The sequence below is a fragment of the Scyliorhinus canicula genome, chromosome 5, assembly GCF_902713615.1.
Source record: "Scyliorhinus canicula chromosome 5, sScyCan1.1, whole genome shotgun sequence".
Lineage (NCBI taxonomy): Eukaryota > Metazoa > Chordata > Chondrichthyes > Carcharhiniformes > Scyliorhinidae > Scyliorhinus > Scyliorhinus canicula.
In genome coordinates this window covers 144,733,082-144,759,250 of record NC_052150.1, presented here as the reverse complement: position 1 = coordinate 144,759,250, position 26,169 = coordinate 144,733,082, and the positions used below count along the sequence as shown (strand labels likewise).

Sequence of the window (26,169 nt, the reverse complement as noted above, 5' to 3'; positions counted from 1 at the left end):
AAGTTACTTTGAAAAGCCCCTGGTCGCCACTGTGGTGAATTCATACTGCATTGTAATTCACGCTGTATTTCAATGCATTGTATTATGTCCTTGTGGGCTCTGTATGTGAGCCGTTGCACAGCTCTGCCCATAGGAGGAGATGAGGAGCTTGTACAGGGCTCCACCCTTGGCTCCGCCCACGGCTCTGCCCATGGCCCCTCCCACTACCGGAAGAATAATGTGCTGCAGCCGTGAGCCTGCCCTCAGTTCCTCTGGTCGCAGGCAGGCTCAGTTGTAAGACTATTAAAACCACAGTTTACTTCCAATCGTGTCTCTCGTGAATTGATGGTCACATCAGCCACATTCCGGCGCCTGTTCGGGGAGGCTGGTACGGGAATTCAACTGTGCTGCTGGCCTGCCTTGGTCTGTTTTCAAAGCCAGCAATTTAGCCCTTTGCTAAACCAGCCCCTTTTACTTTTCTTTTCCTCCTTGCCTTGCTTTGTGATTGTGATCGTGACCCATTAAAGAATCATCTTATGTCATAAAATAATTCTAAGTAATATGATGGGGTTGCCTCCAATGCCGCACAGCTTCTACAATGGCTTGGGCCTCCTTCTCGACAGAGGAGTGCCGAATTTCGGAGGCATGGAGGGTGTGTGAAAAGAATACCACGGGTCTGCCTGCCTAGTTGAGGGTGGCGGCCAGAGGGACGTCTGATGCATCGCTCTCGACTTGGAAGGGAAGTGTCTCGTCGACTGCGTGCATCGTGGTCTTGGCGATGTCGGCCTTGATACGGTTGAAGGCCTGGTGAGCCTCGGCCATCAGGGGGAAAACGGTGGAGTGAATGAGTTGGCAGGCCTTGTCCGCATAGTTAGGGACCCACTGGGCGTAGTATGAGAAGAACCCCAGGCATCGTTTGAGGGCCTTGGGGCAGTGGGGGAGGGGGAGTTCCATGAGGGGGCACATGCAATCGGGGTCGGGCCCCAGAACTCCATTTTGCACCACATACCGAAGGATGGCTAAGCGGTTGGTGCTGAACACACACTTCTCTTTGTTGTACGTAAGGTTGAGGAGTTTGGCGGTGTGGAGGAATTTGGAAAGGTTAGCGTCATGGTCCTGCTGGTCGTGGCCGCAGATGGTGCCGTTATCCAGGTACGGGAAGGTGGCCCGCAGTCCGTACCAGTCAACCATTCGGTCCATCTCCCGTTGGAAGACCGAGACCCCATTAGTGACGCCGAAGGGAACCCTAAAGAAGTGGTAAAGGCATCCGTCTGCTTCGAACGCAGTCTGCCTTGTAGATGGGGAGCTGGTGGTAGGCAGATTTCAGGTCAACTGTTGAGAAGACCCGGTACTGTGTAATCTGGTTGACCAGATCAGATATGCGTGGGAGGGGGTACGCGTCGAGCTGCGTGTACCGATTGATGGTCTGACTGTAGTCAACGACCATCCTGTGTTTCTCCCCAGTTTTCACAACTACACTTGGGCTCTCCAGGGGCTGTTGCTGGCCTCGATGATGCCTTCCCGCAGTAGCCGCTGGACCTCAGACTTGATGAAGGTCCTGTCCTGGGCACTGTACCGTCTGCTCCTGGTGGTGACGGGTTTGCAATCTGGGCTGAGGTTTGCAAACAGAGAAGGCGGGTCGATCTTAAGGATCGTGAGGCCGCATACAGTAAGGGGTGGGAGGGGCCCGCCGAATTTCAGTGTTAGACTTTGGAGGTTGCACTGGAAGTCCAGGCCAAGTAGCAAGGCAGCGCAGAGGTTGGGAAGGACGTAGAGCCGGAAGTTGCTGAACTCTAAACCCTGGATGGAGAGGGTGGCGGTGCAGTACCCCCGGATCTCCACGGAGTGGGATCCAGAGGCCAGGGAGATTTGTTGTGTGATGGGGTGTACCACGAGGGAGCAGCGCCTTACCGTATCGGGGTGGATGAAGCTCTCTGTGCTCCAGGAGTCAAGAAGGCAGGATGTCATGTGCCCATCTACCTTTACCGCCGTCGACGTAGTTGCGATGTTGTGCGGCCGGGACTGATCGATCGTGATGGAGGCGAGCTGTAGCTGGTGTTAGAAGGCCCCGGGCTGTTCGGCGGTGGTTGGGTGCGATGAGCGGCCCGACGAGGCGCCCGACGAGCAGGGGTCCTGAGGCAAGGAAGATGGCGGCGCCCACGGGGAGCACGTGGCGGGTGGCGTTAAAGATGGCAGCATGCCCGGGCCGCACGTGTCCTGAGGCAAGGACGATGGCAGCACCCATGGGCCTCATGTGGGTTGCGGGGACGAAAATAGCGACGCCCACTGGTCGCACGTGGGGGGTGCAGGAACAATGGACCTGGTTACAGCGGCGATCGACCGGGCATGGCACACTGCAACAAAATGTCCTTTCTTCCCGCAGGCCTTGCAGAGTGCGCTCCTCGCCGGGCTGCGCTGCCAGGGGTGTTTTGTCAGCAGATGCAGCACTTGGGTCCCCCGGGGTTGGCTGGCTGCCGCACGACAGGCTTTGGGTTGGCTGGGGGCGGTCGCTGGTGGGTCCACGATGGGATGTTCGCTGGTGGGGTCCACAATGTCCAGGAGGGGGGCGCCGTACAGTCAGGGGCGTATGCTTGTACATAACAGGAGGCAACCATTAGTGATGTCACGAGTTTCTTGGTCGCCGCGAGGTCGAGGGTAGCCCCTTCTAAGAAGCGCTGGCGGATGTACGCTGACCCTATGGCCATAACGAAAGCGTCCCTGATTAGGAGTTCGGAATGTTCAACGGCCGAAACAGCCTGGCAATCGCAGTCCCTCGCCAGGGCGTGCAGGGCACGCCAGAAATCGTCCACAGACTCACCGGGGAGTTGATGCCGGGTGGACAGGAGTTTCCTCCCACAAGTCCCAAAAGACGTGCTGATGGTAATTTGGGCACTCTGAATTCTCCCTCATGCACCCGAACAGGCACCGTAGTGTGGCAACTAGGGGATTTTCACAGTAACTTCATTGCAGTGTTAATGTAAACCTACTTGTGACAATAATAACGATTATAAAGAGTATTATTATAAAGATTATTATTATATTGTATGAACGAGACTGATGTCGTAAAAGTGACATAAGTTGGAAGGTCTGAAATCTATTTAAGATGCATCAGTGCTTTTTTTAAGCACAGTAAAGTAGTTTATATTTTAAAATGAGTAATCTCCATGAATAATGATTGCAGGGCTGGAGATTCAGACCAAAGTTTAGAGGAGGTGTGCGAGGGATATTTTTTACACAAAGAGTACTGGGTGGTTGGAACTCGCTGCCGGAGGAGGTGGTGGAAGCAGTTACAAGAGTGCCATCTGAAAAGAGGGCATCTTGACAAATACGTGAATAGGATGGGAAAAGAGGGATACGGGCCCCGGAAGTGTAGAAGAATTTAGGTTAGATGGGCAGCATGGTCAGCGTAGGCCTGGAGGGCCGAAGGGTCTGTTCCAAGGAGAGGAAAGCTTTAACAAAGAGTCATGGACTCGAAACATTAGCTCTTTTCTCTCCCTAGAGATGCTGCCAGAACTGCTGAGATTTTCCAGCATTTCCTTTCTGCATTTTTCTTTGTTCTCTGTTCTATCCAGCCCACTGACTTGACACAACATGACTTGACATCCCCCCCCCCCCCCCCACCGCACTCGCTCACCTGCTAACTACACATCTTTGTACACTAACCTTTTTAAAAATAAAATTAGAGTACCCAATTATTTTTTTTTGCAATTAAGGTACAATTTAGCATGGCCAGTCCACTGCCCTGCACATCTTTGGGTTGTGGGGATGAGACCCACGTAGACACGGGGAAAATGTGCAAACTCCACACGGGCAGTGAACCGGGGCCGGGATCGAACCTGGATCCTCAGCGCCATGAGGCAGCAGTGCTAACCACGGCACCACCATGTCGCCCTTTATGCACTATTCTGATGAAGTAAAAATAAGGTGTGTCCTCTGTGCTGTTCATGCTTGCTAAGCATCTTTGTGGATGGCTGCCTTGTAGCTTCGTTACTGTAGCTAGGACAGGAAATCCCAACCATAAGGCTTTAAAGGGCAAGGGCGCAGTGATCTTCACAGTCAGCAGTGATAACCCCCAGCGTCACTGCTAACTAGAGAATCTGGGGTGATATGAACTGCTATTTCCACCAGAAAAAAATGGCGCACAACCACGTCCGTGTAAATCAAGTTTTAGAGGTTTGATATAAATTTAATTGCTGCCAAATAACCTCACGGGAACTGAAAATTAATTTTGATGTGTCTCATTTAATCATATTTTAATTATTATTCTAGGTTTGAAAAGCTAAAACATTTTTCAAATCTTTTCTTTCTGTACCTTTTATCTCCCTTAATCCCATTATTCTTTCCCTCTCTGTATTTTGTTTTCCACAAATTGTTTGGCATTGAATTAAGTGCTGAATTAAGAGATCTGTGCTGAATTAAGAATTCTTCAGTTGAATTGCTAAAAGAGACTCAGAAAATCCATCCGTGGGCCCTGTTTTCAGCAGGGAGGCCCGCAAAATACATGGAATGGCAAGCCCATTATCTTCCCACACACCCATGACCCATTCCCTATAATACAGTGGGTGCCAAATTTGGCAGCCCACCTGCCATTTAAGAAAATTAATTGAGCTAGTTATCAAATCAATTATTCCCTACATCGATGCTATGACAAAGAAAGCAAAGCAGCACCTATACCTCCTTAGGAAACTAAGGAAATTCAGCATGTCCACAACAACTCTGACCAACTTTTATAGATGCTTCATAGAAAATATCCCGGTCAGGATTCTGTGATCCTGAGACTAAGTGTTGACGCCGTCGGAAACGCTGTCCTGTTTCACGACGGCGTCAACACGGCCTCAGGATCAGCAATTCTGGCCCCTACCAGGGGCCAGCACGGCACTGGAGCGGTTCACGCCGCTCCAGCTGCTGATCCCGGTGTCAAATGGGCGCGCTGAATCCGCACATGCGCAGTGACACCAGCGCCAACGCGCACATGTGCAGTGGCTTCCTTCAACGCGCCGGCAACGACACAACATGGTGCAGGGTACAGGGGCTGGAGCAGAAGTAACGTGGCCCCCAGCCAGAGAGGCCAGCCCACTAATTGGTGGGCCCCAATCACGGGCCAGGCTACATTGGAGGCCCCCCCCCTTCCCGGTCAGACCCCCCTCCACCACAGGCTGACGCCGACCTTTCCACGCCGAGTTCCCGCCGGCTGAGCGCAGGTGTGGACGGCGCCAATGGGACTCCTTGTTTTTATGATGGAGCTCGGCCCATCCCGGGCTGAGAATTGACGGGGGGCAACGTAGAGCGACCCCCGACCGGCGCCACGCCAACCACGCTGGTGCCAATGGCGCCGGCGTCGGGGCGGCGTGGCCGATTTGTGCCGGTCATGGTGATTCTCCGGCCCGGCCCCAGGCTGAGAGAATCCCGCCCCCTATCTGGCTGCACCACAGCTTGGTATGGCAATTGCTCGGTGATGCACCATCAATTGGACTCAAGTCGTGAAGAAGTTCCAAATAACAGGCTTTAATGAACTAGTTGTGTGCCCGGCAGTCGACTTACAGAGAAAGGCCGACTGCCGGCTGCTACGGGTTCTTATACCCTGCCTCATAGGAGGGGCTACCGGCCTCTCGGCCAATCGGCGAGCAGTCACATGACTAGCCTCAGCCAATTGGCAGAGAGACACATGACCTGCCTGAGCCAATGGGCAGCGAGTCCTCTGCACCAATGGCAGCACTACTCTGAGGTACAGTAAACCTCCTAGTCATACCACCACACTCGGCACAAAACCATAAGAAACTACAGAGAATCATGAACACAGCCTAGTCCATCATGCGAACCAACCTCCCATCTATTGACTCTGATCCACCTCCCGCTGCCTTCGGAAAGCAAGCAGCATAATCAAAGACCCCTCCCACCCGGGTTATTCTCTCTTCTAACCACTTCCATTAGGCAGAAGATACAAAAGTCTGAGAACACGCATCAATAGATTCAAAAACAGTCTCTTCCCTGCTGTTGCCAGACCCCTGAATGGCCCTCTTAGGGACTGAACTGATTTTCTCTATGCATCTTCTCCACATTCTGTATGCTTCACCTGATATCTGTGTTTATGTATTTACATTGTGTATTTATCGTATGTTTTCATGTATGGAGTGACCTGCCTGGACTGTACGCAGAACAATAGTTTTCACTATATCTTGGTACACGTGACAATAAATCTAAAATCAATTTCACGCTGCCGATGCTATAAAATGATTTGTACGGGCAGGTGGGTGGTATTAGGTCACCCGCCGGAAAGGTGGGAAGAAAGGGAGGCACAACATTCAGGGCATGCTTTTTATGCATCAGGGAACCCTTCTGCCAAGATGTTATCCCCTTCCCTTTGTTCCTTCTCACTCGATCCCCAAAACCCACCCTCCAACTCAATGCCCTCTGCCCCTGAACTCCTCCCTTGGCTGGCCAATCCCACCCTGATGTAAAAGCCTGGGATTATCTGGCTCTGGATTCATTGCTCCCTGCTTCCCGGGGCCTGCTTCCAGTCGCAGCAGTGCACACTGAGGGGCAGGAGCCTCACTGTCAGCCTGTTTATCCCACTGACAGTGTAAAATCGCTGTGGGGTGGGCTGCTTTTTTTTTTGGCCCATCAACTGCTGCAATATGCCGCTCTGTGAAATCCAGCGCACCATTGCTGGCCCTGTTCACAAACCCCCCTCAGAGGACAAAGGACTGTTTTGAATTTCTAATCACCACCTGTGTAATAAATGGCTGGTCCATCACCAATGGCCTCAAAATCACAATATATAACATGACTGTGGAATAGCACATATGAAGCGCTACATGCAAAAACAAGATACTTCTTCAAATTACCCAGTTTATCAAACCTGAACTGAAATAAGAGCTATGTGTTGGGCTGATAATACACAATGCTAAGTTACTGTGCAGCAGTAAGTTTTAAATTGGTTTTGATCACATTATAATTGGATAATGGTCTATTCTCAAAGTGTCTTGTACACTGTATAGTTTGTGCTGATTTGGCTATTGCAGTGTCTGTAACTGCATCCCCTCACGGTAGCATGGTGGTTAGCATCAATGCTTCACAGCTCCAGGGTCCCAGGTTCGATTCTCGGCTGGGTCACTGTCTGTGTGGAGTCTGCACGTCCTCCCCGTGTGTGCGTGGGTTTCCTCCGGGTGCTCCGGTTTCCTCCCACAGTCCAAAGATGTGCGGGTTAGGTGGATTGGCCATGCTAAATTGCCCGTAGTGTAAGGTTAATGGGGGGATTGTTGGGTTATGGGTATACGGGTTACGTGGGTTTAAGTAGGGTGATCATGGTTCGGCACAACATCGAGGGCCGAAGGGCCTGTTCTGTGCTGTACTGTTCTATGTTCTATGTTCTATGCTCTATTTTAAAAGCTATTTCTAGTTTCCTATTTTGTGCATGCTAAATATTTTTGGATTTTGTGTTTGCAGGGGCCGATGTCATCAACTTTGACGGCTACAGTCCATTGTCCTATATGTTCAGAAATAAGAAAATGAAAACCTTAAAGGATATTATTTCACTGAAGTTTAAAACATCTGAGAATGAAGGTGTTATATTCCATGGAGAAGGACAGCAAGGAGATTACGTAACGCTTGAAATCAAGAAAGCAAAGCTGGTTCTTCGCGTAAACCTAGGTAATCTACATTTCATCTGAATTTTCTTGGAATTCATTGTCAGCACCGCAATATTTGCTGTTGTCTCTGTAATAGAAAACACTAAATAGCAAAGCTTCATGCTGCATGAATCCCAACTTCACTGAGAGGTTCAGTAAAATGAGTTCACTTCGACCGTCTAAACGGAGGTGAACCATTGAGGATGAAGACCTCATCCATGAAGGTGAAGTGCAGCCATATTTTCCCGGAACGGAGGGGCGGCCTTCGGCAACTCAGAAATGTTTGATTCTCACAAATCCTTCATTTATTTCCATCAGTAAGTTAAATAATCAAATCAACAAATTTGGAACAAAAATAACTCGGCGATTGTAGCAAGGTGGGGGATACACCTTGAAATGAGGGTGAGTCTGGAAAGTCTTCTCATGCGATGTGACAACTGTGCCACTCTCGAACTTCTGGGTAGTGGAGTTTAAATCACAAGTCATTTTTTTTGTTTCCATCAGTGTTGTAATCCTCAAAAACCTGGATAATTCAATATTGTGTGGCAGTCCCTGATTTAAATCCAGCACTAAAACTCTGGAAGTGTGAGTGAGAGCGTAGGATAACGATTGGTGGTGAACTATAAAACAGTAAATCAACCGAGCACGCCTGATGATGTTGTAAACTCTTGACAGTTTGCATTCAGAGATTTATGAATAACAACAGCGGAACGCTGAGTTCTTGTTTTGAACCTCGACCTTTTTTTGTGTTTTGCATTACGCAGCCCGTTTTATAAATGCTGAGCATGGCTTTACATAGAATAAAGGAAAAAAATTGAGAGTTGTGTGGAGCATCAAATGGGTAATAAAGCTGTAATCCTATTAAACCTGAAGGTAAACTTGTTGCTGATATTCATCCATCTGGTGATTTGTCAGATTATTGTGATGGTTTCACCACCTGAGGCCTGAATCTCCAGCTTAGCGATGAAAGCAAACATGTAAAAATAAATTCAGCAGCCATTTGGGCACAATTCTGCATGGTGGACATCAGATGAGAGGTTGGCATTCTCACTTTTAAGTCAAATAAAGGACACAAGAGATATTTAATTGCTATGCGTGGTGGATGCAGAAAATAAAAGAGACTCTACAGCGGTCAAAAAGGATAAATGGGAGTTGGAAATGCAGTCAACGAGTGCAGACATAATTCATATCTTGTTACATAGAATCCCTACATCGTAGAATCCCTGCAGTACAGAAAGAGACCATTCAGCCCATCGAAACTGCACAATCCCTCAAAGAGCACCCCAGCTAGACCCACTCCACCTCCCTATCCCTTTAACCCCACATAACCTGCACATTTTGGACACTAAGGGGCAATTTAACATGACCAGTTCACCTAACCTGCACATTTATGGACTGTGGGAGGAAACCGAAGCGCCAAGAGGAAACCCACACAGACGGTCACCCAAGGTAGAATTGAACCCAGGTTCCTGGCGCTGTGAGGCAGCAGTGCCACCACTGTGCCACCGTGCCGCCTTTAAGCTCCAGAGATGCTAGAATACAAAGACCTGTTCAACCATGGGCAGCACAGTAGCATTGTGGATAGCACAAATGCTTCACAGCTCCAGGGTCCCAGGTTCGATTCCGGCTTGGGTCACTGTCTGTGCGGAGTCTGCACATCCTCCTCGTGTGTGCGTGGGTTTCCACTGGGTGCTCCGGTTTCCTCCCACAGTCCAAAGATGTGCAGTGTAGGTGGATTGGCCATGATAAATTGCCCATAGTGTCCAAAATTGCCCTTAGTGTTGGGTGGGGTTACTGGGTTATGGGGATAGGGTGCAGGCGTTCACCTTGGGTAGGGTGCTCTTTCCAAGAGCCGGTGCAGACTCGATGGGCCGAATGGCCTCCTTCTGCACTGTAAATTCTATGATGATAACCATGACCAGCACGGTAGCATAGTGGTTGGCACAGTTGCTTCACAGCTCCAGGGTCCCAGGTACGATTCCTGGTTTGGGTCACTGTCTGTGTGGAGTCTGCATGTTCTCTCCGTGTGTACGTGGGTTTCCTCCCACATTCAAAAGATGTCCGGTTTAGTTGGACTGGCTATGCTAAATTGCCCTTGGTGTCGAAAAAGGTTAAGTGGGGTTACTGGGTTAAGGGGATGGGGTGGAGAAGGTGTGTGCTTGAGTGGGGTGCTCTTTACAAGGGCCAGTGCAGACTCGATAGGCCGAATGGCCTCCTTCTGCACTGTAAATTCTACGATTCAATGATATTATTAGGAATCTGCCCATTATATATCACATGAGGCTGGATAACTCAATAATGCCTCGGTCTGTGCTCAATGAAGTTTGCCCCTGCTATGTAATAGAAGGTAGTCGACGAATTGGGTCAAGTGACTAGTTTGGATGTCATAGCACCAGAAATGAAGCCACAGTGGGTTTATGCGATGGTAGCTGCGGTAAAGAGAGAAGGCATGGTCAGAATCTGCATTGAGCCAATTCATCTGCATAAAGCACTTCTCAGACCCTGTCACCCTATGATGACATGTTATCGCCAACATGCTTTATGCTAAAGTTTTGAGCAATCTGGATGTAAATTGCGGATTTTGGGCAAATCCTGCTGGATGAAGAAATATCAAAGCTTACTATATTCATGTCTTTGGTCGGCAAATACCATTTCCTCTGCATGCCCTCTGGGATCTTCACTGGTAGTGAAGTCTTCCAGCCATCTGTGGAACAGTTCTTTGCAGGAAAACCCTGCAAATCATCATCAATGACATGGGTTGTACAATACAAGAACATGATACAGTTGCGTTTTGTCCTCGACAGAATCAGGACCATATAGTTGAAACTGAACCCTGCTAAATGCAGATTCAGGGTCAACCAAGTTTCACATGTGGACCACCTGCTTATAACCAATGGTGTGAAGCCAGATCCGGACACGACAACTGCTGGACAGGAAAAGTCCACCGCTGAGGACAGCCATGCCCTGCAGCGCTTTCTTGGAATGACAAAGTTATTTATCCAAGTACATTCCCTCTTCCAGTGAGGTGAATAAATCCTGCCAGCGCCTTCTTCACCAGGATGTAGAATGCTGAAGCAGGAGCACCACACTGCTGTGTTCAACAACTCAAGCATCTGCTTTCAGCCCCTCTGGTGCTACAAAATGTTGATGTTTGAACAACTGTACTTGTACCTTATCAGCAGATGCCCCTCAGCATGGACCCGGCGCAGTCTGTATCCAGAATGGCAGACCAGTAGCCTTTGCGTCAATTCCCTCAGTGTCACTGAAACTCACTATGTCCAGATTGAGAAGGAACTCCTTGCCTTAGTATTCGCATGTCAGAAATTTCATGATTTCATCAATGGCCGCCCTGCCAACTTTGAAACTGACCACCAGCCGCTCATCACTTTCTTAAAAATGCCTCTTCAAACTGCCTCACCATGCTTGCAGCCGATGATGCTCAAGCTACAATGCTACAACCTCAGTGTCCTCTATATGCGTAGTAAGGAGCTAAACCTTCCTGATGCCCTCTCCAGGGCTTGCATACCCATCACTGTGTAAGTAGATTGTGAGGAGGACATTGATATGACGGCACAAGAAATATTGTCATCCCACAGAATTGGGGAACTCAAAGCTGCCCTACAGGTGGATCACACATGCAGGCAGTGCCATGATGTCATGCTGAAAGGATGGCCCGTGCTATCAAAGAGACTTACCCATGATCTCCGCACTTGCTATACTATGAGCATCATCGGCTGTAAAAGGAGTTAACCATGCAAGATGGACTGATACTGCATGGCCAGACTTTTGTCATCCTCACTTCTTTGCAGAAGCACTACACCCAGCAACGCCAAGGATATCAAGCAACAGAGTGTAGGGAAAAGGAAACCATGTATTGGACATATAGGGAACGATTCTCTGGAACAATTTCTAAGCATTGCAGCTGCGCATGGCATTTCCCAGAGAATGATAGCGGACAATGTCCTTATAATCTTATAATCTTTATAATGTTTATTGTCACAAGTAGGCTTACATTAACACTGCAATGAAGTTACTGTGAAAAGCCCCTGTTCGGGTACATGGAGGGAGAATTCAGAATGTCCAAATTACCTCATAGCATGTCTTTCGGGACTTATGGGAGGAAATCAGAGCACACGGAGGAAACCCACAGGGAGAACACGCAGCCTCCGCACAGGTAGTGACCCAAACCGGGAATCGAACCTGGGACTCTGGCACTGTGAAGCAACAGTGCTAACCACTGTGCTACCATGCTGTCCTGTGAAACAACTGTGCTAACCACCATACTTCACTTCACAATCACATTTTCATATCCTTCATATCATTCAAGTGACATAGGATTCAAATTTTAAGAAAATAATTACTGCAAGTTTATAATGAAATAATTTGCTTTTGGTTTCGGGATATGTTGAGCTTGTATGTATCGCTATAAAATGATATTGTGTCAGGACAAATGCAGCAAGTACAACGGTCTTTGTCATAGTTGTCAGGGTAACTTATTTCCGTTATTATTAGCTATTTGGGAATAGGCTTTTTCGTATTGTTCCTGCTGAATATTTATTTTTCAGGTCTAAATGAACAGAGAAAAGTATTTTTCCTTTTCACAAATTCACCTGATGAGATATTTATTATAATTTTGTAAAATAGTGAAGAAGTGTTCTTCATCAGAAATCCAAATAAAGAGACGAAGCATGTACTGACAGGCACCCTACATAAGGAACGCAGAAAACAGGAGAAAATAACCTGAGAAGGAGCACCCAAATTACTTCAAGCTTGGGTTTGAAAAAGAGCAACGGGATCTAAAAGGTTGGAAGGAGTTAGCAATTAGGAATTTGGTTAGAAAATATAACATTCAATAAAGTAATTACAGTATGATACCCAGAGGAAAGGGAGATTATTTTAAAATAAAAACTCTGGCTGCTGGTTGCTACTTCAGGGCAATGGTGCATTGCTGAAGGATATACTAGGCATTGTGGCCTGCCTACGTGGTTTGCAATGTAGTAAATTTATACCGAACCTTGGTTAGACCACACTTGAAGTACCAGGTGCAGTTCTGGTCACCATTTCATAAAATAGATAGAGAGGCACTGGGGTTCCTGCAGAGAAGATTTAGAAGGATGGCACCTTCTCATTCTTCATCTTAAGCAGTCTCTCGGGATCAAGGATGAGTTAATTTTACTCCAATGGGATGGATTCTATGGTGGTTGATACAGCTCTGTGATCTGCAGCCTCTGCCGATGTGGGGCATGTGGAGCTTGAAGGATTTGGCCAATGGCTTGGTTGGAGATTTGTGTGCTCCCTCCGATTTCACATCCTCACTTTCTCTATGTTTGGTCCTTTCCCGAAAGTGCCTTCCCAGTTTGGTCTGTCACAAGCCAGAGTCTTGCATGAGTCAATGTGGATGTCTGCTGTTTCCAGTGATACTTTGAGAACATCATTGAAGCATTTTCACTGTCCTCCTGAAAATCATTTGGCATGACTGAGTTCTAAGTATTTGCTTCAGGTGTCTGGTGTCAGGCAAATGAAAGGTGTGTCCCACCCAGCGGAGCAATTTTCCAGTGATTAGTGCCTCTATCCGGTTGATTTGGGAGAGGACACTGCTGGTTGACCACTGTTCTTTCCACTGGATTTTAAGGATATTGGAAAAGCACTACTGGTGATAATTCTCCAGTGCTTTGAGGTGTCCGCTGCAGGTTGTTCAAGTCTCCAAAGTATGTAGGATCATGGGGATCACTGCTGACGGTAAACTGTGAACTTCGGATCATGTTTGAGATCCTGGTTCACAGATACTCTTTTCCTCAGTCGGCCGAAGGCTGAGCTGGCACGTTGGAAGCAATGATTAAATTTTGTCGACTATGTCTGTCTTCGCAAAGAGAGGAGGATTCCAAAATATGATACCGGTCCACATTTTCCAGAATCTTGCGATTGATCCTAATCACTGCGGTTGTTGGGGAGGAGGGGGGGTGGGGGGGAGGGGGGGGGGGGGTGGAGGTGGGGGGGGGGGGGGGCTGCAGGGGGAGTTTTTTAAATGGGAGCTGGTTGAAAAAGGATCTTAGTTTTCTGAGTGTCAAAGGTGCATTTTCTCCTATGCTTCAGAGACAGTCTTCAATGACCTGGAGGTCAACAACTGAGTGAGCTCACACATGAGCATCATCATCTGCTTCTTGAAGTTCTGTGAGTGAGATCGCAGTGGTTTTGGTTTTGGATTGTAAGAGATGTAGGTTAAACAGTTCCCTCTCTTCTGTGGATTCTTTTCATGCCTGTAGGTAACCTGCTGGAGGTGAGATGCAGTTTTGCAGTGAGGAAAATGGAAAAGATAGTTGGTGCAATTTGAACCCAGTTTTCTTGAAATAGGGTTTACGTTGATGAGGCTTGGACAGTATGTGTGTCAGAAATATAGAATAAATTATGGGATGTAATATAATGTAGATATTTACTTGTTCAACTCAATATTTTATACTTGCGTTAGACTTTCCATTGCAACATCATTGGGAAGATTCCTAGATATTTATTAATGACTGAAATGCAACATATGACATATTTTCCGTCATCTGTACTTTAATTTGAAATGTTTTAATTGAGATCATATATTACCAACCATAACTTTGATATATATAAAGTGACTTTAACATTAAAATGTCTCTCTGACTCCTGTCTTTCTGCTGACAGCACACTCGCACCCATCCTCAGAATGGGGTCTGCATCGGGGGAATTTGGTGTAGGGATGCCGGCGTTAGACTGGGGTGAGCACAGTAAGAAATCTTACAACACCAGGTTAAAGTCCAACAGGTTTGTTACAAACAATAGCTTTCGGAGCACATACCTCTTCATACCTCTTCATTCACCTGAGGAAGGAGCAGTGCTCCGAAAGCTAGTGTTTGTAACAAACCTGTTGGACTTTAACCTGGTGTTGTAAGACTTCTTACTCGGGGGAATTTGATATTGAACCTTTGTGCAAGTGTGTGGGAGTGCAGAGGGCTGCAGGGGGTGGAGGTGCAGGCAAGTCCTCTGTGAAGATTAATGTGACAGAGGTTTCACATATACCAGTGCAACATGTTTCAACAGTACACATTTGACATTTCCATTGCCACTAGCTACAGAGAGTGTCTCCCCACTTCCCAGTGCCCACTTAGTGATCCTCAATCTTCTTGAACTTGGGTAGTTAGTTACTAGATCTAGATGTGTCCCCAGGATGCATCAGAGATGGAGACAGCCTGCTGCTTTTCGTGCCCTGTGGCTTTTGATGCCCTTGGTGGACGCCAGGCGGTATTGGTGACTCTGCTGCTGGTCCTCTGGCTCCCTTGGGGGAACAGGGTATCCCGACTCGTATCCACTGCGTTCAGAAGCCAGGCCGGCATCCCAAATCTAGGAGCAAGTCTAAATGCTGCCTTGTTTTTGTGTTGACTGGGAGTGAGTGGTGAGGAAGTGCTTAAAAGCAGCGCCTTTTGTTAGCAGTGAGATGCTGAGGTGGGGGTCTGGCAAATCAGATGGCGAGACAATCAGTAATGGCGAGAATCTCCTGGGGCCACATTTCGGGCACTAAGTTCCATTAAATACAGGCTGCAATCATGCCAATGCGGCCTGGGAAAACACCTTGCCAATTACGCCCAAAATGACACTTCAAACTTTTTCTGTTATTTCAGATTTCCAGAAACCACAATAGTTTGCTTTTGTTTTTGGAATAGATTAGGGTCAATAGTTTTCTCTATTATAGATGGTCTGTAGTTATGAAACTACTATTGTCCTCTGCTGCCAAATGCTCAGGTGTATTGCCCTCTGAAACATTCCTTGAGGATTCTGAATGAATAATGGAAAATAAATATCATTAAAATCTTCATGTGAGAAATAAGTAACAATTGAATAGTTTCTCGTCTGTGAAAGTTTCACACAGAATTCTCTTTACAGCTATGAAAAATGTTGGTCTTGTGGAATAACATATAATGCCAGGACAAAGGGGCGGCACGGGCTTAAGTAGGGTGGGCTTAAGTAGGGTGCTCTTTCCAGGGGCTGGTACTGACTCGATGGGCTGAATGGCATCCTTCTGCACTGTAAATTCTATGATTCTAACTATTGCCCTCTCCCATTCCCACACATCCATTCTGATCATGGGGAAATTACACTGAAAATCTTTCCGTTAAATAACAGCAAATGTGATCCCTGAAGTGTATGGATGGAAAGCCTCTGGCCTGATCACTAATTATGTCTATGTAACAATGTATCCATCATGTTTGCAATAAAATACAATGCAATGTTGGAGACTGTTAACATTATTGAGCATGTCATGTTTTGAAGTCCTCCAGAGAAAACGTAGGTATTATCGATTCACCCCTACGCAATTCTATGCAGAGGATGCTGAAAAAGTCTGAAGCTTGGAGGATTACTACCTTTCCAAGAAGAATTTAGTATTTCATGATAAAAAGAATGCATGCACCTAAAGCAGTGATTTTCTGAGTTAAGCTGTTCATAATTGAAGAATTAGCACTTCCAAGATTTGCTTATTCTTTCTGTACATTTTTTGTGGCTATTTAATTACATTTATGCTCGAAATGTGATAAAGTCTGACACATTGAAAGAAGTCAAAAATAATTTGAGTCATGCGTCCAACTTAGATAGTAATTTGATGTCGGCCTTTAGCAGTAGCAGAGTCTGTTGTCACAGCAACTTCATTAAAAAATCAATGGAAGTATAAATTGCACTGATGTTGTATTAAATTTGCAACTTGCTGCTGACATCTTGTATCATAAATGGTGATGGTGGCAATATTAGATCAATCAAATTGATTTTGTTTTAGCTGTGCATAGAAATATTTTAACAGATTGTTGGAGGTAGAATCTGGACATCAAATCACTTTTAATGATTTTAGTTCACGAACAACTCCTAAAACAGGTAAATTTAAAGTGTGCTCTTTATAATATTTTACTATAAACACTAAGTGTAGCCAATTGCTGCAAACTTTTGTTCTGACAGATATTTATTCTAATCTATTCTAATTCATCCTTGAAGTTGGAGAAGGAGGAGCAGCACATTCTGCAGAGACAATCATTAAGTATTGATTTTTTACACAGACATGTCGGATCGAATCATTATACAAGTTCAAGAGACACAAATTGATCCATGGATTTCTATTAATTGTATTGTTGTTTTATCCAATGAGTACACCACGCATTTTATTTTCCAGATGTTATTAATTGTTTGAAAATGTTTGTAAAGTGATGAGTCTCAGCAGGCATAAACATTGGTGTCAGAATTTGCTGGCAAAGTAATGGTGAGAAAAGGCACATGCTATTATTATTGTATAAAAGTGGAGTATTTAGTGGTGAGGAAGTGATACACCCTGGTTCACCCAATTTCCTTTGATGTTTCCTGTTTTTTCTCAATCAATAACTTAACTTAAGGAGATCAACTAAGCATTCCATCATTTTCAAGTCCCTAGATGACCTATTGACCTTGGTGTTAAAGTTCCTCTGTCTTTGTAACTTCCTCAGCAGTGTGGATGCTCCACAGTTAGTCCACCTGCAGCTCCAGCTCCAAACTTTTGGTCAAGTAGAAGCTGGATTTGGACACACCTTCTGCACATGGTCACCAGGGATGCTGGAAATGTCCCTAATTTCCCACATTGTGCAGGAGAAGCATATCACGGTTTTGAGGGCTCCTGCCATGACAATCCCCTTCATTAAGCCAGTTACTCCCTTTAAAAAGTTCTCATTAGTTAGGGGCCTTATTTATGTTAGCTAGCTTGGGGCAGCACAGTGGTGCAGTGGATAGCACTGTTGCCTCACGGTGCCAAGGTCCCAGGTTCGATTCCGGCTCTGGGACACTGTCCATGTAGACTTTGCACCTTCTCCCCCTGTTTGCATGGGTTTCGCCCCCACAACCCAAAGATATGCAAGGTAGGTGGATTGGCCATGCTAAATTGCCCCTTAATTGTAAAAAAAATGAATTGGACACTCTAAATTTAAAAAAAGAAACATTTACATCAGCTAGGAACATGGGGCGGGATTCTCCGACCCCCCGCCGGGTCGGAGAATCGCCTGTGGGGGAGGCATAAATACCGCCCCCGCTGGCTGCTGCATTCTCCGGTGCCAAAGATTTCGCGGGGGCGGGAGTCGTGCCGTGCCGGTCAGTGACCGCCGGCAGCAGCAACCCCCGGAGATTCTCTGGCCCGCGATGGGCCGAGTGGCCGCCCGTTTTCGGCCAGTCCCGCCGGCATATGTTACAGCAGGTATTTGCCGGCGGGACCTGGCTGCGCGGGCAGCCACCAGGGTCCTAGGGGGGGCGCGGGGTATCTGGCCCCGGGAGGTGCCCCCACGGTGGCCTGGCCCACGATCGGGGCCCACTGACCGTGGGCGGGCCTGTGCCGTGCGGGCAACTCTATTCTTCCACACCGGTGGTTGCACCCGCCTGCCATTGCTGGTGCGGAGATGAAGCCCCCCCCCCCCGCGCATGCTCTGGGATGACGCCAGCATGCTCTGGGATGACGCCAGCACACGCTGGTGCTCCCGCACATGCGTCAACTCATGCCGGCCGGCGGAGGCCCTTCGGCGCTGGTTGGCATGGCGCGAAGCCTCTTCCCCGCTGGCCGGCGCGGCGCAAATCACTTCAGGGCCAGCCTAGCCCCTGAAGGTGCGGAGGATTCCGCACTTTGGGGCGGCCTGACGCCAGAGTGGTTCACGCCACTCCTTGGCACCGGGACCTCCCGCCCTGCCGGGTAGGGGAGAATTCCACTCCTTGTTTCTTATCAAAGACTTCCATTATAATTGTACAGTACTATTCTCTAATCTTTCTGTTCTAGTCCCTACCTTAATATTAAGCAGTGAATTCTTTTAAAAGATTGAAAATACTCACTGAGACATACTCACCAATCAGCTGCTGGCCACATGCCACTTGATGCAACTCAGTTTTCATATTTAAAGAGCTGATCCATATCTGAGGTTTGGAGGAGCTGGGAGTTTGGACACAGAGCCAGCAAATTTGGAATATGGACTCAGAGTACTCAGAGCACACCTGGGGAGGCGGTGGCATAGTGGTATTGTCGCTGGACTAGTAATCCAGAAACCCAGGATAATGATCTGGGAACCAGGGTTCGAATCCCACCATGGCAGGTGATGGAAATTAAACTCAATAAAATGTCTGGTGTTAAAAGTCGAAGGATGACCATGAAACCATTGTCGATTGTTATAAAAACCCATCTGGCTCACTGAGGGAAGGAAATCTGCCATTATTACCTGGGCTTGCCTCCAGCAATGTGGTTGACTCTTAAATGCCCACTGAAGTGGCCTAGCAAGCTACTCAGTTGTTTTCAACCGATACGAAAACACAAAAAAGGAATGAAATCGGACGACCTCCCAGCATCGATCCAGGCAACGGAAACGGCAAACCCAGCCCTGTCGACCCTGCAAAGTCCTCCTTACTAACATATGGGGCCTTGTGCCAAAGTTGGAAGAAATGTCTCACACACTAGGTAAGCAGCAGCCTGACATACTCTGACTCAGAATCATATCTTATGGACAATGGACACCACTATCACCATTCCTGGGTATGTCCTGTCTCACTGGCAGAGGTGGTGGCACAGTGGTATATAATCGGGAGGGAGTTGCCCTAGGAGTCCTCAACATCAAGTTTGGACCACATGTGGATTCACATTGATTCACATGAATCCACAATGATTCAGGTTAAACATGGGCAAGGAAACCTCCTGCTGATTACCACGTACCGGCCACCATCAGCTGATGAATCAGTACTCCTCCATGTTGAACACCACTTGGAGGAAGCACTGAGGGTAGCAAGGGCACAGAATATGCTCTGGGTGGGGAACTTCAATGTCCATCACGAAGAGTAGCTCGGTAGTACCACTACAGAGGAGCTGGCCGGATCCTAAAGGACATAGCTGCTAGTCTGGGGCTGCAGCAGGTGGTGAGGGAACCAACAAGAGAGAAAAACATATTTGACCTCATCCTCATCCTCACCAATCTGACTGCTGCAGATACACCTGACCATGATAGTATCAGTAGAAGTGACCACCGTACAGTCCTTGTGGAGACAAAGTCCTGTCTTCACATTGAAGATAGCCTCCATCGTGTTGTGTGGCACCACCACCGGGCTCAATGGAATAGACTTCGAACAGATCTAGCATCAGAAGTAGCAGAATTGTTTCAACCACAATCTGCAACCTTATGGTCCGGCATGTCCCCCACTTATGGTCTGACATATCCCCCACTCTATCATTACCACCAAGCCAGGGGATCAACCCAGGTTCAATGAAAGTTCAAGAAGAGTACAGGAGAGCATGCCAGGAGCAATATCAGACACACCGAAAAATGAGATGACAGCCTGGTGAAGCTACAACACAGGACATAAGCAGCATAAGCAGCAAGTAATAGACAGAGCTAAGCGATTGCACAACTAATGCATCAGATTTAAGCTCTGTAGTCCTGCCACATCCAGCCGTGAATGGTGGTGGACAATAAAACAACTCGCTGGAGGAGGAGGCTCCACAAATATCCCCATCCTCAATGATGGAGGAGCCCAGCACATATGTGCAAAAGGCAAGGCTGAGGCATTCACAACCATCGTCAGATAGAAGTGCCGGGTGGATGATCCATTTTGGTCTCCTCCCGAGGTCCCCAGCATCACAGATGTCAGTCTTTAGCCAATAAGATTCACGCCACGTGATATTAAGAAACAGCTGAAGGCACTGGATACTGCAAAGGCCATGGGCCTGACAATACTCCGACAATAGTACTGAAGACTTGTGCTGCAGAACTGGCTGCACTCCCAGCCAAGTTGTTCCAGTACAGCTACAACACTGGCATCTACCCAGTAATGCAGAAAATTGCCCAGGTATGACCCGTACATAAGAAACAGGACAAATCCAGCCCAGCCAATTACCGCCCTATCAGTCTACTTTCCATCATCAGCAACGTGATGGAAAGAGTCATCAACAATGCTATCAAGCGGCACTTACTCAGCAATAACCTGCTCACAGATGCTCAGTTTGGGTTCCGCCAGGGCCACTCAGTTCCTGCCCTCATTGTAGCCTTGGTTCAAACATGGACAAAAGTGCTGAATGCCAGAGATGAGGTGAGAGTGACTGCCCTTGACATCAAGGCAATATTTGACCAAGTGTGGCGTCAAGGAGCCCGAGCTAAACTGGAGGAAATGGGAATCAGGGGGAAGCTCTCCATGGGTTGGAGTCATACATTACAGAAAGGAAGGTGGTTGTGGTGGTTGAAGCTCAATCATCTTAGCTCCAGTACATTACTGCAGGAGTTCCTCAGAGCAGTTTCCTAGCCCCAAACATCTTCAGCTGCCTCATCAATGACCTTCCTTCCATCATAAGGTCAGAAGTGAGGATATTTGTGGATGACTGCACAATGTTCAGCACCATTCTTGACTCCTCAGATAATGAAGCAGTCCATGTCCAAATGCAGCCAGTCCTGAACAATATCCAGGCTTGGGCTGACAAGTGGCAAGTTACATCTGTGCCACACAAACGCCAGACAATAATCATCTCCTACAAGAGAGGATCTAACCACCGCCCCTTGATATTCAATGGCATTACCATCGCCAAATCCCCCACTATCAACATCCTGGAGGTTATCATTGATAAGAAACTGAACTGGACTAGCCACATTAATACTGTTGCTACCAGAACAGGTCAAAGGCTAGGAATCCTATGGCAAGTAATTCACTTCTTGACTCCCCAAAGCCATCTACAAGGTACAAGTCAGGAGTGTAATGGAATACTCTCCACTTGCCTGGATGACTGCAGCTCTAACACTCAACAGCTCGACACCATGCAGGGCAAAGCAGCCCGCTTGATTGCTACCTTTCCACAAACAATCAATTCCTCCACCACCGACTAACAGTGGCAGCCATGTGTACCATCTACAAAATACATTGCAGTAACTCTCACCATCATTGTGTGAACATATGCAGTTTGTCATGTTCTGTTGTTTACCCTGTTTTCAGAGTAGATGGGACAAAATATAAGGTGATTTCACAGTCAACAGCAGGGTAGCACAGTGGTTAGCATAGTTGCTTCACAGATCCACGGTCCCAGGTTCGACTCCTGGCTTGTCTGTGCGGAGTCTGCACGTTCTCCCCGTGGGCACCAGCTCCAGTACTCACACTTAGATTGGCCTGATTGAACAGTTGATTTGGTGTTTTACCTGATGACTCTCAGCTCACTAATTGAGCAAGAGCAGGCCAAGGAGGCAGGACCAGCTGCGGACTGGCTGTGTCAGAGAGTGCAGCACAATCTGAGCTCTACTCAGCTGCAGATTTCTGCCACCATCTGATGGAACCTCAGACTCCAGAAGCACTGCTCTTCCAAGAGATAAAGTGAGCTGAGCCTCTGCCTGTACAATCTGTTACACCGGTACTGCCTCCTGTTAGCCGGACCGTGCTGCTGCTGTCCTCTCTGCTCACCACTTGCAGGTCTCTCCAGAGCTCAGCTGCTGCTGGTCATATCGCTCCTTGCCTGACATTCAGGCAACCAAGGCTGTCACTTGTACTGACCAGAGTCTCAAGGTGTTCATCGTGCAGAAATCACATCACAGGTGCTATGAACAAGAGGCAGGTAGAAAGTCAACTGTGAGTACTGAGTATTGATGACATTATTAGCCTGATTTTCAATTAATCCCATGAATTTGCTTTGCATAGTCACCTTGGCTTCAATGGCAGGTTTCAGGAAACACCTGCACACACTGTCAAATTTTTAAAAATTTGTATTATGGAGGTGAATTTTACACTCCACTATGGGCTGGGTGGCAGTCAGGTGGCACTGGTCCTGCCACTTGCCTACCTGCCACTGACTCGTCACAATTTTGCACATGGTCGGGAGGTATTGCCAACCTGTAGGCCAATTGAGGCCCTTAAGTTTGGAGTTAATGGCCACTTAAGGGCTCTTCCCATCCTTGCTGTAATGTTTCACACGGATTTCACTGCTTGGGCTGCTGGTGGACAAGGGCGTTTATCTCCTTTAAAGGCTGCCTAGGATCATCAGAGGCACCTCAAGGTCTTCCCCATCAACATGTCAACCCCATCCATCCTGTTCCCCACCAACCCTACCCTCATGCCCACTACCAGAGCCTGCCAGCCAGGCACTAGCAATACCTCCCCACTTAACTTAGTGTCCAGCTCCAATGACAATCACCGTTCTATCTGGATACAACCCCAGCAATATCCACCACCCCCAGTGGTGCTGCTGGGACCAGAAAGCTACTGGCCGTTTGACTGTTTGATCGGTCAGCAGCTCTCTGATGTGTGACTTCCTCCTCAGACGGGGGAAGAAGTTTCACTTCAAGCCACTTAACACCCCTCCAACTGTTAATATTCCTGTAGGGCAAGCAGCCAGAGCTCACACCACGCCCCCCCCCCCCCCCCCCCCCCCCCCCCCCACCGCAGAGCCCACCTGAAGGTCATGGGAGATGGGAAGCTGGCAAATTGTAAAATAACAGCATGGAGTCGTGTATTTTTAAAATTGTAAACTTACCTCTTCCAAAAGGGTGACTAGTTGAACGCATCTGAGCTAAATCCAGTAGTTTGGTGTCGGGAACTAGACATGTTGCCTGATCCCACCTGTTATGGGGCTCTAGAATGGATAACTGTGCTTAGTGATTGAAGAAGAGTTCATATTGTAATGGTTCTTCCGTTTGTTCTTGCTTATTCCCTGTTTATCACCTTATTTCTCCTTTTATTCTTGCTGTTATATTTTTGATCCATGAAATTCAATGGACCTGTGACTTTAAGGTAAAGCAGCCTGTCCCTTTAATTCAAACAGAAGGATCCAGAAGACTGTGCTGTTTTAGACTGGTGATTGCAAACTGACCGACATCAATGATGACTTATTTTAGATTGATTCATCTGGTGGCCAATGAATTGGTCCAAAATGCTGTGCTTTCCCAGGGTGTCACAACAATATCAACATTTATAAAACGATCAAATAGATGGTATGATAGTAAAGTTACTGTCAAATGGAGGACGAACAATATTAGTGGATTAAAATTTCCATATCAATTTATTTTATGAATGGAAAATTGTGTGAATTGTGTGTACACTTTCCTGATGTGCTCCAGGCCACAAATCTCCTTGCTGGAAGCTCAGGTTTGGAAGGCCAACCACATTATGATGCTGGAAGTGGGAATTCCTGATGATCAAGTGTAGATTGTTTTGGTACAATTGCAGTGACTGGTCTCAGAGGAGTATAGACTGACTGTGTATTGTTTGTATCGGTTACAGCTGTTTGCACAAAACCTGATCATAGTACTTAATGCTGTTCAGTTCTGAATAATTGTAGACACTTGGGAGCAATTTCAAGAGCATAATCTATTCTCGATCAGAGGATTTGTTCAAAAATATGTATTGTTTCGGGGCTAAGGTTCATAAATCAAGAAAAGCAGGAGAAAACAAATTCAACAACATTATTTATTTATATAGCACTTTTAATGTAGTAACACATTCCATAGCACTTCATACGAGTGTTATCAGAAGAATATTGACACAGTACATAAGGAGGTATCACAGCAAAAACTTAATTAACAATTGCAAATGTAAAGGAGGCAATTAAAACGAGAAAAGAGAGGTAGAGAGATTTAGGGTAGAATTTCAGAGCTTAGGGCTTTGACAGCTGAAGGCATAAGCCCCAAATGGTGGAATATTTGAAATCATGCAGTCAGAATTGGAGGAGCGCAGATACTTTGAAGGTTTGTAGGGTTGCCTGAGATTACACAAAGAGAGAATGGTGATGTCATAGGAGGACTTAAAAACAGGAATAAGAACGCTAAAATGGAGATATTGCTTCACAAGAGGTCAATTTAGGTCAGGGGTGATGGGTGAATGCGATTTGGTGCAAGTTAGGTAAATAAGGGCAAGTATCCAATATGCCTTCATAACCACCTTATCTATTTGTCCTGCTACCTTCAGGGACCTTTGGATATGCACCTCAAAGTCCCTCTGGGCCTCTGTACTATCTAATGTCCTAGCGCTCATTGTGTGTATCTTGGTAGTCCTCCCAAAATGCATCACCTCACACTTTTTAGTATTGTTTTGCCATTGCCACTGACCATTTGACCAGCAGGTCTATGACATCCTTAATCTCTTCTCTATTTATCACACCAATTTTCACGTCAACTGCAAACTTACTGATCATACCAGCATGTTCACATCGAGATCATTAGTGTACACGGGAGTATGTTTTGGACCGTGATTGTGAGGGGCAGAGCCTAAACGTAACAGCAAGCTCAGCTTCACAGGGATCGGGCTGCCATTTTCAACGCAAGCTCAAGGAATATTGGAGATCACCCCTCCCCACCCCACATACATCGAGATACATGGGTCATTGATGGCACTGCCAGGGTGGCAAGGGTCTGTGTCAGAGCACTGTCCTGCTATGTCCCCAGTCACCTGGGAGCTACAATGGCCTCCGAGCTCTCACAAAGTGGTCATCATATCTGGCCTCCATTTTCATTTTCAGAGATCAGTCGTGATTCCCGTTGATGTGACATCATGCCTGTGGGTGGGAACAGAACTCATTCCTGGAAGATTTTGAATATTCAAATATGTTGAAATGAATGGTAATTGGGTTCACACCCTTGGACCTGATTATGCCTGCTGGGAGGGCCCGGGAACGTCACGCCTGGAGCAAATCCTGTTTTAGGTCAGTCCTGCAATTTTCCTGACGTAGTGGATTTGCGCCAGGTGCAACACAGCCGGAAAATTGCCCCCCTGGAAACTAAATCAACTGTGCTACATTTATGCACCTAATCACCTCCTCGTAAAATTGAATCAAATTTGCCAGACATGATTTCCCCTGACAAAGCCATGCTGACTACCCTTGATTAAACCTTGCATATATCTCCAAGTGGAGAGTAACTCTATGACTCAGATTTTTTTCCAATAATTTCCCGACTGCTCACTGGCCTGTTTTTTCCCTACTTCCCTTCTTGAATAATAGTACTACATTTAGATGTCCTGCAGTTCTCTCGCAACTCGACTATTGTCCGAGAGGATTTTAAAATTAACGTCCGAGTCCCTGTAATCTCCTCCCTTGCCACACAGCAGGCTAGGACTGATGGTGGGGGGTGAATGTCGAAGAATGTTCACTTACAGTCGGGAAACACTTCAGCAGTCAAGGGCATTCAGCTTCTGATCTTCGGGTAAGCGTTCTCCAAGGCGGCCTTCAGGATGCGCAAAAACGCATAATCGCCGAGCAGAAACTGATAGCCAAGTCCCGCATGCATGAGTACGGCCTCAACCAGGACCTTGGATTCATGTCTCACTACATTTACCCACCGCCATCTGGTCTGGGCTTGTGAAATCCTACCAAGTGTGTTGGCTTGAGACAATTCACACCTCTTTAACCTTTGATTATCCCTCTCCAGTCACACCATCTGGACCTGTAAAGACTTAATTACCTGCAAAGACTCGCATTCAAAGTATCATCTTGCATCATTGACTTTATCTATCTATGTGTTTGTGGAACTCACCTGATGAAGGAGCTGTTCTCTGAAAGCTAGTGATTCCAAACAAATCTGTTGGACTTTTAACCTGGTGTTGTAAGACT

At 47.0% G+C, this 26,169-nt stretch overlaps 1 protein-coding gene across 1 annotated transcript in view; it reads left to right on the top strand.

Annotated features, from left to right (window-relative positions):
* Positions 1-26,169, top strand: part of cntnap2a (contactin associated protein 2a) — a 2,445,269-nt gene that overhangs the window by 976,741 nt on the left and 1,442,359 nt on the right. The window contains exon 5 of the mRNA XM_038797786.1: positions 7,426-7,629. Coding sequence (XP_038653714.1) covers positions 7,426-7,629 — 204 coding nt within the window. The remainder of the gene's footprint in view (positions 1-7,425; positions 7,630-26,169) is intronic.